Raw genomic sequence first — 17,703 nt, forward strand, 5'->3', positions numbered from 1 at the left:
TTTGTGGAAGTTCAGGGAAGGTTTATACGGTTTTATATTGTCATTTTAGTAGCCACCAAAATTTTTACAGCTATATGTATAAAATGCTCTTTTTACAGTGTTTGTTGCCATACTCCTCCGAAACGACTTGACCGATTTTTATGAAAGTTTGCAAGTGTACTCGACCGGACCGGGAGTAGGTCGTTATCTATATTTCATACCCGTGCGTCTTAAGGGGGCTTGCCACCCTTATATTTATTTCTATTTTTTTCAGACAAACTCTTTTTTTTTAATTGCATATGATGTGGAACGTAAAGATACATACAACCCTAAATTTTCACTTTTCTATCACTAACCGTTATTTTTTAATGGCCATTTAAATATTTTACATCTATATAAACAAAAGAAAGTCGTGACAGTTACCAACACATAACTCGAGAACGACTGAATAGATTTTTATGAAATTTTCCACGTGTATTTGACCGGACCGAGAATAGGTTGTTATGTATTTTTCATATCCGTACGTCGTAACGGGGGCTGCCCCCCTAAAATATTTTTTTATTTTTTTGATCAAACTGTTTTTTCTTAATTTTATGTGATGTGGAAGGCAAAGGTAAATACAACCCTAAATTTTCACTTTTCTATCTTCGACCGTTATTTTTTAATAGCCATCTAAAGTTTTGCGTCTGATATATAAAAATCTATTGCTGTGCGTTAGTCTCGCTAAAACTCGAGAATGTGTGGACCAATTTGGCTAATTTTGATGTTGAATTATTTGTGGAAGTTCAGGGAAGGTTTATACGGTTTTATATTGTCATTTTAGTAGCCACCAAAATTTTTACAGCTATATGTATAAAATTCTCTTTTTACAGTGTTTGTTGCCATACTCCTCCGAAACGACTTGACCGATTTTTATGAAAGTTTGCAAGTGTACTCGACCGGACCGGGAGTAGGTCGTTATCTATATTTCATACCCGTGCGTCTTAAGAGGGCTTGCCACCCTTATATTTATTTCTATTTTTTCAGACAAACTCTTTTTTTTTTAATTGCATATGATGTGGAACGTAAAGATACATACAACCCTAAATTTTCACTTTTCTATCACTAACCGTTATTTTTTAATGGCCATTTAAATATTTTACATCTATATAAACAAAAGAAAGTCGTGACAGTTACCAACACATAACTCGAGAACGACTGAATAGATTTTTATGAAATTTTCCACGTGTATTTGACCGGACCGAGAATAGGTTGTTATGTATTTTTCATATCCGTACGTCGTAACGGGGGCTGCCCCCCTAAAATATTTTTTTATTTTTTTGATCAAACTGTTTTTTCTTAATTTTATGTGATGTGGAAGGCAAAGGTAAATACAACCCTAAATTTTCACTTTTCTATCTTCGACCGTTATTTTTTAATAGCCATCTAAAATTTTGCATCTTATATATAAAAATCTATTGCTGTGCGTTAGTCTCGCTAAAACTCGAGAATGTGTGGACCGATTTGGCTAATTTTGATGTTGAATTATTTGTGGAAGTTCAGGGAAGGTTTATACGGTTTTATATTGTCATTTTAGTAGCCACCAAAATTTTTACAGCTATATGTATAAAATGCTCTTTTTACAGTGTTTGTTGCCATACTCCTCCGAAACGACTTGACCGATTTTTATGAAAGTTTGCAAGTGTACTCGACCGGACCGGGAGTAGGTTTATGTCTATATTTTATACCTCTACGTCATAAGAGGGTTGCGTGTGACGTCATAACTCTCGCAATAATGACGTGAAAAATACGAAATTAATTCGGTGTACTCCTTGCTGAATTCCGAACAGAACCTTACTAATTTTTTTTTCTAGCTCAATCGGTGTCCAAAATACAATATCTTAAGCCTTAGAAATATTCTGAGGACAGAAGAAGAACGAGCAACAAATTTCATCGAAGAAAAGTGCAACTGTTTAACTTTTGAACTTAATTTGGGCAAAATATGAATTTGTTAATTTTTCGAAACTTTCAAAAAATATCTCTACCGAACTTTTCTGACGAACGGCAAGCAGAAGAAAAGTTCTGAGCACACGAAAAGAACAAGCAGCAAATTATAAAATTTTATTTAATTTTAATTAATTTTGTTTCATTTTATTAAATTTTAATTATTTTTATTAGATTCTATTAATTTTTTTTTAATTTTATTATTTTTTTAAATTTATTTATTATTTTTATTTAAGTTTATTCAGTTTTATTTATTTTTATTAACTTTTATTCAATTTTATGAAAATTTGTTTCATTTTATTTAATGATATTTAATTTTAATTTTATTTTATTTTTCAACACCTATATAGTTGGACAACCCCGAACCCAATTATAAATACAGGGTTGTTTTGAATGTAAATAAAATAAAGCTGTTATATTCATTATAAGAAAAACAAATTTAAGATTGCAACTATTGCACTGCAAACTTTTTCTAACTAAACTTTATTACTTCAAACATTATCTGTAATTCATTAAAAATAATAATAAAAACTCATTCACATCGAGCATTTTTTGTTTATTAATTAAGAATTCCTTTTGTTTATTTTAAGTTTATTGTTTACAAAAGTTTGTTCTTATCTATTGAGGCAGTACGAAGTCTGCCGGGTCAGCTAGTATAAAATAAAATATAGGGTGTTCCATTTAAAAAAAACACAAATTTGGTCTGCCACTGTGTTATCGAACACCCTGTAACATTCTAACTAATTTTGTAATGTGAAGATCAAAGTTGGCTACAATTTTTGCTATTAACTTTTATTGCTATCTATTACTATAGCGGATCTATTGAGTTTTACGCCACTAATCAATCACCCTGTAGACCAGATGTTTTGTTACTTAACAAATTCGCTGCCACTGACGCCAAAAGGCGTTTTGCGCTACTCGAGTCAGGTGCCACTGAACGCGTTTTGGTGTTCACAACCTGTGGAACTAAATAGGGTTCTTTTCGTATTGGCTCCGTACGAAAGTGACTTAATATAAGTGGCAGCGAATGTGTTAAGGCGCTGCACCGGCTTTTGAAGTTTTTTTGTGCGATTGGCAAAGTGTTTATTTTGTAAAGCGATATACGATAATTGTTAATGAGAAATTTGTTATCTAGTGAGTTTTTGTAGTATATTAAGTTAAATACAGTTAGTTAAACCACGTTTGGTTCACTTCATCCCTGAATCATGTACCGATAATATAATTTTATCGTCTAGAGTACGCCTATGTATAGCAAAACTTGTTTTTATACCGTCTCCGACAGTATAAAAGACAGAACGGAAATCCATTTGGTGATTCTCTGTGTGCTGAACGGAGAATAACCATCCAGGTATAAAAGGTGAGTTTAACGTATTCCGACCATATTCCGAAACATTGTGAACCCCTTCATCTTGGCGAGCTGAGCGTATTCGACGAGTCACAACCCCATCACAATGCGAGCTGAGCATGATCCTGACATTTTCTTTCCTTCTGGCGAGATGAGCCAGATTTCTTCTCCTTATACATCTATTTCGCGTTAATAAATAAATCCGATTATGAAGAAAGGAGCAGATGCCAAATGATTGGGAAAAGCAACAATAATACCGATTTTAAAGGATGGCGATGAGGAAGAGTGTAAAAACTATCGGGGAATATCACTGCTAGATGTGGCCTATAAAATAATAGCGACAATCATTAAAATCAGGCTGGAGGTAGTAGTTGAACCACAGATAGGGGAATATCAGTCAGGGTTTAGGAAAGGCAGAGGAACAACTGATCAGATATTCATGATGAAGGAGATTCTGACTAGCTGAGAGAAAAAAAAATTGCGGTAGTTATGGAAGAACTCGAAATACCTACGAAGCTAAAGAAACTAGTGACGATGACATTGAACATACAACCTGCAACGTAAGAGTAAAAGAGGGAACCTCAGAAGATTTTGCAGTCAGATCAGGACTTAGGCAAGGAGACCCCCTATCAATGCTAATATTTAACATGATACTAGAAAAAACACGCAACCCGTGGAAATAAGAAGACGGGATAGACCAAAGCTGAGGTGGATGGACGGGGTAACACAAGATGCTGAGAAGATCGGAGTCGGCAATTGGAAAATGCAAGCAAGGGACAGAACATAATGGCGTAGAAAGCTTGAGAAGGTCGAGGCCCTCTAAGGACTGTAGCACCAAGATGATGATGACTAGAAAACATTATTAGGAATAGCAACTTAAATAGAAATGGGCACATATTGTACAAGAGTCATCAATTGTAGCGACAAAAGTTCACTTTTGTTGGTCTGTGTCCATTGAACTGGCAAGAACCACAAGTTTTATCGAGCAGGGAACCATGTTGCCCTTTGAGCACTCCTAACACATTTAATCTTCTAACTCGACTTGGAGTCGCTATAAATATCATACAATTATTATGTAAACCATAATTCTCGATGTAACCAATTTCAAAAAGTTGCTAGTTTCATGTACTAAGCAGAACGCACTGAGGATGATCTCATCCAGATTGAAAACGTTTTTTAATGTTTTGTAATAAAACTTTTTTATACCATTATACAAACGAAGTTTTTACTTCTGTATGATTTTTTACTCCTGTATGATTTATTAAATTTAACTTTAATCAAAATCACTATTTAAGATAAAATTGCTCCAAGGGCACAATCTCCCCAATAGCGTCATTGTAGAGATATATTTTTTCTCGGTATCTGGGGAAGGTCAGATACAAAGTCAGGTACTGGCCTTCACCAAGGCACCATAGTTCCTCTGAGCGTTCTACTAGGTGTTCTATTACTATCCATTCTTATAAGGTGGTCAATCGCAATCTTGTCCACATACTCTTGTCGCAGGTGGCTCCCTATTCGCTGCGTGCATAATTGACGCGACACCTAGCGCCTTCACCTGACATTTTTGGAGATCACAATTTGAGGTTAAGCATATGATAAATACATATTGTGAAGTTGCAAATTATTAATAATTAACTCATACAGAAGTAAAAACTTCAAATTGTATTCTGGTATAAAATCGTTTATTAAAAACTATCTAAAATGTCATCCAAATGGATTGCAAAACGTTTTCGTTCTAATTCAGAACATCTTCAGTGCCTAGAATGAAGTATTTCCACGTTAGATTAAAGCAAAAAGTTAAAATTGTGACTGTTAGAAAGAAAAAACATGTGGAAATACTTACATTCTGCTGAGTAGTTTGAAACTAGCACACTATTTAAAGTGGTAACCCCATAATATATGGTTTACATATTATCTATTAATATAATATGGTGACTACAAGTCGATGTTGTTAGATTTAATATACTACATACTCAAAGGGCAACAGCCTTCCCTGCTCGAAAATGTTAGGTACTTGCCAGTTCAATGGGCACAGACCAACTGAGAAAATAGGAAATGGACGTTCAATATGACAAGAGTGACATGACATGACAAGATAAAGCCGATTTTTGGTTAAAGCTTAAAAAGTGTAGTTTGATTTTGGATTTTTAGAAAAATGTAAAGGTTGTTAATAAATATATGAAAATGCAATTTAAATTATTTAAATATTATAATCTATTATCTATCTAATATCTACTAATATTATAATCTAATATCTATTTAAATATTATAAATAAATAATTTAAATTGCATTTTCATATATTTATTAACAACCTTTACATTTTTCGAGATATTTGGCACACGTATTCTTAATATAATAAAGAATGGCGGTACAGACCCCAATTTGGAAAATATATTAATATGTGGAAATTACTCTGTAATTAAATACAATATTAAAAAAACGAGCCTGTACCGCCATTAAGAAGAACAAAAAAATACACTTTCTTCAAATAAACTTTTTTATCTGATGCCTAGATTTGGTGTGATTTTGGAACTACTAATGAAATAAAAAATTTTAGTAGTTCCAAAATGACACAAAATCTAGGCATCGGATAAAAAAGTTTATTTGAAGAAAGTGTATTTTTTGTTCTTCAATGGCGGTACAGGCTCGTTTTTTTAATATTGTATTTAATTACAGAGTAATTTCCACATATTAATATATTTTTCAAATTGGGCTCTGTACCGCCATTCTTTATTATATTACGAATACGTGTGCCAAATATCTCGAAAAAATATTCAAGATTACAGCCGCAATCTTGAACGCGTTTTTGCTACCTGTTGATCGCTACTGTTTCCTCTTAATAAAATTATTTTTTTCAATTTAATTGTGACTTATTTCCCATAACAATAGTTAATCATAAAAATGCCACAAGGATATAGCTTCAGAACAACAGCTGTTTTACAACTTCAATATTTGCGACGTCTATTATCAAATTTTTCAAATTTTGTTGTTTATTTGCTTGTATTACGGCTTTAATTTCATCTGCGTTTATATACAAATAAAATGTGATTATGTATGTTTTCAGTATGAAAATTGTTTGAGAAAATTCTACAAATACAATAACGTAGAAGTCCTGCAGTATCTCGCTCGGGCTTATTTCAAAGCAGGAAAATTCAAAGAGGCCAAAATGGTATTGTTAAAAGCAAGACGAGTAGCTCCCCAAGACACGATACTTTTATACAACATAGCACTTGTATTGCAGAGATTGGCTACCGTAATTTTAAAAGACGAAAAGTCCACTTTATCAACTGTATTGCAGGCTGTGCACGAGCTGGGCTTATCTCTTAAGTAAGTATCTGTACATTTTTAAAATACGGGTCCATCGTAAAAAAATAAAAATTCAGTTTCACTATTGAAAAATCATCTCAGGGAAGATAAAGTTTAAACTGCTTTTCTATATAGATTATTTCTCTAGTATCATATATTTAACACTATACTAAATTTACAATCAAGATGCAGTAGAAATAAACAAACCAAGACACGTTAAATGCTACTAGGAGCACTCCCAATTCATAATTTACAATGTATATTCATTGTAAATCCCAAATCATGATTTCCAAAGTTTATACATTGTAAATTATGTAAATTAACGTGTCTTGGTTTGTTTATTTCTACTACATTTTGATTGTAAATTTAGTATAGCTGTAGACACTCTCAGCATTAATTTATATTCTTTATTTCATATTAATGAAATATGTAAGGTTAGGTTCCCTGACGTTTTGGAATTTGCCAGCTATAACACTTATATTGCTGTCGCTAGGGGGGGGGGCACAACGGCCTTTTTTATTTAGATGGACTTACCCAATTTTTTTTATGTATATTGGCCCATAGAAGACGAATTTTTTGGGTAACAGTTGATCCGGATGTCGATAAGATTGTTATAAACAAAGAACTTGCAGAATTACACAAAAGCGATTTTTTTCAAAACAAAACATGTTTTTTAAGTTATACTTCTTTACGATCGAGAGTGAAATTTTATCACATTCTGAGCGCATGCGCATACAGACAGTAGTATGTATTTCGTTGCTAATCTTTCAAGATGTATGTAGCGCAAATAAGTCATATTATATCATATAAAAGGATATATTAGTGTTAAGTAAATGTATTATTTATTATAATTTTTGTGTCTTTGGGTTTGTCTTCCTCGGGAGTAAAATATTTTATAATAATAGTAAGTATATTTAAAGTATTTTTGTATACTTCACTTGGTCAGTATATAAGAAATCTTGTAACCTGTCAAAGCAGAAGGGATATAGCTCAGTGGTAGAGTGTGTGACCGGAGATCAAGAGGTCCCGAGTTCAAATCCCGGACGATTCATATTTTTTTTATATTTTTGGTATTGTTTTAATAAAAATTTTTTAAAAGTGGTAAGTAAAGAAAGTAAGTTTAATATTTAAATACAATACAAATAACCTGTTAAGTATATTAATTTCGTTGAAATCATAATAATAGAAGTATAACTTCTTACGTGCGTACAAAGTACACACACATTCTTTTTTTGTATATTTTGGGTCATTCTAAGCAAAAAATGTCCTGACAAGTTTTTTCGTAGGATGCATAGTTTTCGAACTTTCAAAAAATCGAAAAATTGCAATTTTTGAACACGAATAACTTTTGATTAAAAAATAAAATGGCAATTATGCTTACAGCATTTGAAAGTTCGAGTCAAATTATACTGATTTTGATTATTTGCATTGCTAAAAATTAATTTTTTTATTGTTAAACAAAGCTATAAACACATAGTGCTTGAGTGATGTTTTCAATGCATCTCTCATTTAAAGTCGAACTAGTAGGTACAAGTGCAAGCGCGGTAAATAGACAATTTCTACGTAGTATGCATTAAAACTCATGCATTGGGCACACGTCGAAACGCTCAAACATTATTATTTGTTTATAGCTTTGTTTAACAATAAAATAATTAATTTTTAGCAATGCAAATAATCAAAACCGGTATAATTTGACTTGAATTTTCAAATGCTGTAAGCGGAATTGTTATTTTATTTTTTAATCAAAAGTTATTCAGGTTCAAAAATTGCAATTTTTCGATTTTTGAAAGTTCCAACTGCGTTTATCTCGAAAACAATGCAACCTACAAAAAAAACTTGCAAGGGCTTATAATCACCCAAAAAATACAAAAAAAAATGTTTTGTTTTGCGACCAATTGCTTTTGTGTAATTCTGCAAGTTCTTTGTTTATAACAATCTTATTGACATCCGGATCAACTATTACAAAAAAAATTCGTGTTCTACGGGTCAAAACACATAAGAAAACTTGGGTAAGTCCATCTAAATAAAGGAGGCCGTTGCCCCCCCCCTGAATTTTACGAAAGCTTGCCGAGCTTACTCAATGCGACATTTTACTTCCCTGTCCGATGCCCAGTCTTCTAAAAGCCACGTTCCTAGGTATGCTTCTTTTCATGAGCATTTTTCAGTCCGTCACAAATGATAGAAAAAAAGGGATGTCCGTGATAATATACATTTTAGTGACATGACATTTTAGTTAAATCTGACAGTTGTCAAATTTTATTTGAAATTTGGCATAAAAACAAATCAATTCTGTTTATTGCATTTATAAAATGGTATTTTCTTTGATTTGTATAGTCTTATAAATTGTACAGATTATATTCGTAGATATATTATATAATTCGAAAATAATTTTTATTTCGATTGTAGCGCCATCTATTGACAACTAGAATAAATGTTATAAATGTCACCGACGAAATCTAATCACCGACGTGCGTTTTTTTCTGTCACGTGCAATTTAACGCGTTAGAAAGAAATCGAAAAACTGTGACGCACTCCTCATGAGAAAATGCATATTTAAATTTACTCACTCTTTCAATAGACTTGGTATTCAATGTTATGGTGGAGCTTTCAAGTGCATCCAGGTTTCTGGAGATGATCATGAATTTGGTCTTTTTGGTATTAACCTCTAATCCCATTCGCTTACTGAATAGGGCTTTTCATCGATTGTCATTTGTTTCGAGCTTCTGTCATGTGTCACATAATATTAATATATCTACGTCATACGTCTTTGGTTTGTATCATTGGTATATACCAATAACGTATGTCGTAGATATATTAATATTATGTGACACATGACAGAAGCTCGAAACAAATGACTGTGAATGAAAAGCCCTATTCTCCGATTATAGTGATAAGTTGTTGAAGTTCGACTATGTTGTCACAAATTAAAACACGTCATCAGCATATCTTATGTTGTTGATCAATACTCCATTCACTTTGGTTCCCATCTCTGCATCTTCCAAAGCCTCTTGAAATGTGGCTTTCGAATAAATGTTAAATAAAATAAGGCAAAGCACACGTCCCTTCCCAAGTAGCACAATAAAAACATTTTAGTTTTATTTAAGGTTTATAAGGGTTTTATTGTGGTAAATAAGAAGACAATGGTTTTAAAGTTACCTTGTAGATATACTGCCAGAACATTAAAACTGTTAAGCATTTGTCACTAGTTTTAAAGTATCTAAAAAGAGTATCAAATAAGACTAATTATTCTTAATAGATAATTTGTCTTATTGTAGTTTTAAAATGGTTTATTCTCAGTTCACTTTAAAACTAATCAGTTTTATAAAGAACTTCCGGACTGTTTGGTTTTATTAGACTCTTGTTTGTTACCGTTTAGTTTTCAAGCTGTTTTAAAGATTCTCCTAATATGACTAATAAAACCTATTATTAAAACTACTTGATCTCAAGACTATTATGTCAGTAAAACATATGCCTTAAAACTATTTTTTTAGTTGTCTTTAAGGTTGCTTTCTTAAAAGCAATTAGTAGGCTATATTAAAACCAAACGCTCTTAACTGAATCAATTTGGTTATCGTATAGACTAAACTATGCTTCTTATTAGAAACAATAAAACTAAACCCATCCCCTCTTCTTCCATGTCCAAAATGGTCGGCCATTTGTTTTAGAGCGAAACAGTAGTGTAGTGTGTTGTAAAAAGTGGAATTACAGTTAGTATGGAAGAAATATGTCGCAAGTACTTATAATATAAACGAAATGGTCATTTTAAAAGAAAAATACAACACACACAGCACTATGACGCCTCGATTTTAGGTTAGATTCACATTAAAACCGAGTGGCATTATTGACAGCAGTATTAAAACTAAACGGTTTTAATTCCAAAGCAACCTTGCTTTTATGTAGGATATATGCCCTTGGCAAGTTATATAATAAAACCATTTGATCTTAACAATTCTCTGTCGATAGACAATAGTTTTATTTGGATTTCGATCATATTGCTTTCTGGAGATGCTGAAAACCATGATAGATTACAATATAAGGCTTACATAAAAATTATAAATAAGCGACTTAATAATTATACATAATAAAATAATTAATAAGAGACATAAATTCGGTTTATTTTAACATGTAAACAGTAAAATTGTAGATAAAATTAATTTTCTTTCAAATTAATATTTTTCGTATTTAATTTTTTTTATTATTTTTATTCTTTAATCGCCAAAAGTCAGAAATTTATTGCGCGTGAGTTATTTAGAACTCTTTTTGTTAACATTATCAATAAAGTTGGGTGCGCAAGTGTTTTTCTACCTTGACAGTCCGAAATAACCAAGTACTTTGTATTATTTTATGATTACAAATGAGTATCTACCTATCATAACACATGTAAAAATTTATTGGCCTATATGGAGTATATGGGTTTAAAGAATCATTTAATATGGTAAATTGTCTTTAAAAGTTTCCATTTAAGAAACCTTTTTAAGTTTGCTATAAAACTGGCTGCACTTAAAGTGTCTTTTAACATGGATTTAAAAGCACCTTCACAGCAGCTTTAAAACCAGTTGCTTAGGAAAACAAAGTTTTAAGAAGGTTTTTATTTTTGGTTTTATTGACCTCTTTCAGAGTGGGCCCTTTTATGCTGAAAGCGGTTTTATTGCAACCTTAAGGTTTACTTAAAAACCAAATGGATTTAATTTTAGTTTTATTGTACAGTTTTAAAGCATCCTTAAAAGACTTAATAAACCCGTTCGGTGCTACTTGGGTTTCGAACACCCCTTTTTATATGTATGGGTTTGGATATAGAATTGTCTATTTTTAATTGTGCCGTTTGATACCAGTACCAGTTTTCAATGCATCTTATGTCTTTTTGGTCTATATCAATCTTGAGAATCTGCATCAACTTGCGGTGTTAAACACGATCAAACGCTTTTTCGTAATCTAAAAAGCATAGGAACACGTCTTGCTCCTAAGCTCTTGTTCCTAAGCCTTGCCTAAACTCGAACTGAGTATCACTGATATCCCATTCACATTTTTTGTATAATCTTTGATATAGATTTCTGCGTCTACATCAAAGATTATACAAAAAAAATCGCAGAAATCTAGAAGAAAACCAACGGCTATTGACCATAGCAGAATAAGACAAAACGCAGAAGAATATAGACAGACTTTAAGGGAAAACTATAAACAACAAGTAGCAAAGGAAGAGTCAGAAACTAATAAGATTAATGAAGAAATGAAAGAAAAACTCTTGGAAGCGGGAATGAAAACTGCCAAAAAACTAACAACAAAAGAAAATAGATTAAGTAGCGGGACAGTTAAATTAATGGAAAGTAGACGAAAACTAATAAGCGAAAACAAAAGAAACACTGTAGAATACGTAGAACTGAACAAACTTATTAGGAGAAAAACCAGAGAGGATCTAAGAAAACACACTGAAAATGAAATCGAGAAAGTAATTGAGAGAAATAAGGGTCTAAAATGCTTACGACCAAATTTAGGGAAACCACTACTCATTTCAATAAAGGATGAAACAGGACGGGAAGAGAGGAGAAAAGATAAGATATCAGCAGAAGTAGAAAGGTTTTATAAAGAACTATACACCTCAAAGAAAGACGCAAACTTCAACACTCAGGAATATATCAAGAAAACAATCACGAATGTAAACTCAGAAACATTACCAAAAATAGAAAATTATGAAATAGAAGCAGCCCTATCACAATTAAAGAACAACAAAGCACCAGGACCAGATGGAATCCTTGCTGAAATGTTGAAAGAAGGGAAAGAAGAAATCTTACAAACATTAAGAAATCTGTTTAATCAGTGTCTACATAAAGGAGAAATACCCGACGAATGGAACGAAAGTGCTATTTAAGAAAGGCGACAGAAATGACATAAAAAATTACAGACCCATCTCACTGCTGTCGCAAACGTATAAACTATTCATGAGGATTATCAACAACAGGCTAACACACAAATTGGACTCGTATCAACCAGTAGAGCAGGCAGGATTCCGAAAGGGATATAGCACCACTGACCATCTTCTAACAATTAGGACACTAATAGAAAAAGCTAACTAATACCATATAGATCTGCACTTAGCGTTCGTTGACTACGAAAAAGCATTTGACAGTGTGGAAATGTGGGCAATAGAAAAAGCTATAAACAACTGTAGAATAGATTCCAGATACAGAATGCTAATACATAATATATATAAGAAAGCAACAATGACAGTACAATTAGAAGAAACCACAAAACTCATACCAATTAACAGAGGAGTGCGACAGGGAGATGTTATTTCTCCTAAACTATTTACATTAACACTGGAAGATGTTTTCAAAACAATAAAATGGACAAACATGGAAATAAACATAAATGGAAAGAAACTAAACCACCTAAGATATGCAGACGATGTAGTAGTCATAGCATCAAGTATTGAAGAACTACAAACCATGCTAACCGAACTAGCAAATGAATCCGAACAAATAGGTCTAAAAATAAATTTTGCCAAAACAAAAACAATGACAAACACACAAGACAATAGAAACGTAATACTAAACGACACCACAATAGAAGCGGTTAATGATTATATCAACATCATATAATGAAATATCAACAAAGACCAAGATGACAATATACAAAACAATATATAGACCTACGGTGACATATGGAGCAGAAAATTGGATATTAAACAAAAGACACCAGAGCAGAATACAGGCAGCAGAGATGAAATACCTCAGAAGAACGATAGGAGTAAAAAGAACAGATAGAATCAGAAATGAAGAAATAAGAGAAAGACTCAAAATCAAGCCGATACTCGACTCAATCAAGAAGAAAAAATTGGCATGGTTCGGACATCTAACCCGGATGGACAATGATAGACAAGTGAAAAGAGTGTGGGAAGCCAAACCAATGGTAAGAATAGAAGAGGAAGGCCCATCAAAGAATGGAACAGTGACATTTCGCAGATACTGCAGAGTAAGGGTAAGACTTGGCAGGAAGCAACACAGATGGCATCCAATAGGAAGGAATGGAGAAAGTTCGTTAAGAGCTAGGACAATCCAGAAGATTGTAAAATATTGTAATTTATTGAATTGTAATTTAATGAATTGTATTATAAATGGCCCTACACCGAAAGGTACTAATGGGTCTACTGATTAAGTAAAGTAAGTAATGATTATATATATTTGGGACAGATGATAAAAATAAATAAGGAAAACCAAACAGCGGAGGTAAAAAAAAGGATCAGATTGGCCTGGGCAGGATTTGGAAAATTAAAATGGGTCCTAAAGAATAAAAAAATACAACAATACTTAAAAACAAGAGTGTTTGACCAGTACATACTCCCAATTCTCACATACGCATGCCAAACATGGACCTTGACCAAGGCAAACATGGATAAAATAATGAAGACACAAAGAGCCATAGCGAGAGCAATGTTAGGAGTAAAATTGACAGACAAAAAGCAAAACAACTGGGTCAGAACTAGAACAAAAGTCAAAGACGCAGGCCAACATATAGCCAGGCTAAAATGGAGCTTCGCAGGTCATAACGCTAGACAAACGGACAATAGGTGGAATAGCACGATACAACAATGGAGACCATGGACAGGAAAGAGAGCAAGAGGACGACCCCAGCTGAGATGGGGAGACGACATTAAAAAGATAGGAGGAACGCACTGGAAACAGAAAGCACTAAACAGAAGCGAATGGAGGAAACTGGGGGAAGCCTATGTTCAAAATTGGACGAATTAAAGGGCAAAAGAAGAAGAAGATCTTTGATGCAGTATTTTTAAGAATAAACTAAAAATTAGACAACTAGAAGTGGCCAAAGGGTAGGCGTAGGCGGTGCAGTCGAGAGAGAGAGAGAGAGAGGGCGACGCGACGTTGCAGTTCAGTCGCACCTGTGACATGTGCTACCTGCTAGCGCGATAGAATGACAAGTTGTCGACACACGGCTTTGAATAAAGAGGCTAATGAAGACCAGAAGTAACTTATTTCAAATTTGACACGTTTCCGTATCCGATTGCTGGATGCTGGGTCCACCAATTGCAATCTCTTCTTCTTCTTGCAGTACCGTCTCCTATCGGAGGTTGGCTACCATCACAGCAATCTTAACTTTGTTGGCTGCAGCTCTGAACAACTGTATTGAACTGCACCCATACCACTCCCTTAAATTTCGCAACCAGGAAATCCTCCTACGTCCCACATTTCTCTTTCCCAAGATTTTTCCTTGGATTATGAGTCTTAACAGAGAGTACTTTTCTCCTATCATTATGTGGCCTAGATACTCCAGTTTTTTCGTTTGTATGGTTTTTATGACTTCGCATTCCTTCCCCATCTTCAGCAAAACATATTGATCTGTTACTCTTTCTGTCCATGGTATTTTCCACATTCTCCTGTAACACCACATCTCGAATGCCTCAATGTTTTTGATGTTTATCTTTTTCAGTGTCCAAGCTTCCATGCCGTACAGCAGAACGGAGAAAACATCTTAACATTCTCGTTCTTAAGTTTATATTTATGTCCCGGCTGCATAGGAACTTCTTCATTTTGACAAACGATTGTCTCGCTATCTCAATTCGCCTCTTGATTTCTCTTGTCTGGTCATTAGTATCAGTGAAGCAAACCCCTAAATATTTGTAGGACGTAACTCTTTCAACTGGCTGATTATTTATGGTTAAATTCACATTGGTGTATAGCTTCTTTGTTACAATCATGAATTTAGTCTTTTTGATGTTCAGTTTTAGACCATACTTATCGGTGTGAGTGTTTATGCTTTCCATCAAATACTGTAAATTTGCTAGGTTATCTGTTATTAGCGTGTCATCAGCGTATCGTATATTGTTAATTAACTCTCCGTTAATGTCCATACCAATGTTTTGCTCTAGGAGCGCTTCCTGACATATTGTTTCGCTATATATATATATTGAATAGTAGTGGAGAAAGCACACAACCCTGACGCACACCTCGACGAATCTCAATTTCTTCGGTTAACTCATTATCAACCTTGATTTTTGCTGTTTGTCCCCAGTACAACCTGGATAGGATGTTAATGTCGCGACTGTCGATGTTTTTGCTTCTTAGGATGTCGTACAGCTTTTGGTGTCTGACTTTATCGAAGGTCTTCTCAAAATCTATGAAACCTACGTAGAGGTCTTGGTTTACATCCAAACATCTTTGCATTAACACACTCAGACCAAACAAAGCTTCCCGTGTTCCCAGTCCACTTCTGAATCCAAACTGTGTGGCGCTTATGTCTTCTTCTAATTTATTAAATATTCTTTTGTGAATTAGTTTTAAAAATACTTTTAGTGTGTGGCTCATCAATGCTATAGTTCTGTGGTCTGAACACTCTCTGGCGTTATTCGTCTTCGGGATTGTGACAAAAGTAGAGGTGAGCCATTTCTTTGGTATGATGCCTGTTCTATAAATTGTGTTAAAGAGGTTCACCATTATTTCAAGTGTGTCTTCGTCTATAAGTTTCAACAATTCTACAGGAATTTCATCTGGTCCTGCAGCTTTACCCCCTTTTGTGTTCCTTATAGCATATTCTGTCTCGCTTTTTAGGATTTCAGGTTCTGTTGTGTCGTCTGTAGGTTCTGCCACTGCTTTGCAATCTCTACACTTACGTTATTCATCAATTAAATTCACTTCTTTCTTGGCATTGCTTTCTTCTCACTTAGTTTATGTTTATGCCACTTCTGGCAAAAATTGTAACATTTATTTTTAAAACTACTTCAAGATAGTAGCAGAAGGCATTTAACAATCATTATTTTTACTATAATTTCTGGAACGTTAACAATTTTTATTTTTTAGGTATTTCAATTATCTCGTAGAATTAGCTGACAAACAACGGTACGACGTTGCAGTTGCAGAATTAGAAGCCAGACAATGTAAAGATCTGTTATCTCAAGCTCAATATCACGTTGCAAGAGCTAGACGCGTTGACGAGGAAGAACGATTGATCAGACGAAAACAAGAAGAGGAGCGAGTAGCATTCAAAATGCGACAAATCGAAGAACAAAAGAAATTCGCAGAGTTCCAGAGGCTCAACAAGGAACAACTGGTGCAAAAACGACAAGAATACAAAGAAAAAACAAAGAACGCAATTATATTCCAAGATATGCCCTCCGAGAAAAAAGCAGCAAAGGGTAAAGGAAGGAGTAAAGGCGATATTATGTCTAGTTCTGAAAGCGGTGGAGAAAACGAAGGCCCATCTAGGGATAAAAGAGAGAAGAAAGAAAAGAAAGAAAGGGGGCGAAAACGACAGAAAAACGACGGCGAAAAGAAATCCAAAGGAAAACGAGGCAGAAAGCGTAAGGACGACGATGACTCCGATGGAAGCGACAAACCCAGAAAGAAGCACTCAAAGAAGAAAGAACCTAAAGCTAAGAAAGACGAAGGCCTTAGTTCGAAACAAAAGAGCAGAATTGTTTCAAAAGCTACTATATCATCTAGCGATGATGACAGTGACGGTGGCAAACTTCGAATGGCAAGTGGGGATGAAAGCGACCAAGGATATAGTGGTAAACGCAAAAGAAAAATATCTTCCGGCTCCGACTCATCTCGTGGCCGATCTAAATCCAGGAGTAGATCAAGAAGTGGATCTCGGTCGAAATCGCGGTCGAAATCTCGTTCCAAGTCAAAAAGTAGATCGAGATCTAGATCAAAAAGCGGATCAAGATCCAGGTCTAGGTCCAAAAGTGGTTCCAGATCTAAATCAAGATCTCGATCACGTTCAAAGAGTGGTTCAAGATCAAGGAGTGGATCAAGAGCAAGATCGAGGTCCAAAAGTGGTTCCAGGGAAAGATCTAGATCAAAAAGTGGTTCTAGATCTAAAAGTCGGTCTAGGTCACGATCAAAATCAGGAAGTAGATCTAGAAGTGCTTCTAAGTCGCCTTGATATGATTGTATTTGATAATTTTAAAATTATGTCTTTATTGTAGACTATCATTGAAATATATGAATTAATGTTAACTATTTTTAATTTTATTCCAAATTTCCAAACGTTTTTTAAAAGTTCTGAGTATTTGGCATTCCGTAATGATAATTAATTCCCAGCTTAATGATAAGATTAACAACAAAATGTAAAAAGG

General features: G+C 33.9%; 1 protein-coding gene across 1 annotated transcript in view; it reads left to right on the plus strand.

The window, feature by feature from the left end:
* LOC114328922 (RNA polymerase-associated protein CTR9 homolog) overlaps positions 1–17,584 on the plus strand; it is a 43,666-nt gene extending 26,082 nt beyond the window's left edge. The window contains exons 12-13 of the mRNA XM_028277908.2: positions 6,373–6,635; positions 16,424–17,584. Of these exons, the coding sequence (XP_028133709.1) occupies positions 6,373–6,635; positions 16,424–17,510 (1,350 nt within the window). The 3' untranslated portion in view covers positions 17,511–17,584. The remainder of the gene's footprint in view (positions 1–6,372; positions 6,636–16,423) is intronic.
* Positions 17,585–17,703: the final 119 nt, after the last annotated feature.

Source organism: Diabrotica virgifera, chromosome 8 (assembly GCF_917563875.1).
Source record: "Diabrotica virgifera virgifera chromosome 8, PGI_DIABVI_V3a".
NCBI lineage: Eukaryota > Metazoa > Arthropoda > Insecta > Coleoptera > Chrysomelidae > Diabrotica > Diabrotica virgifera.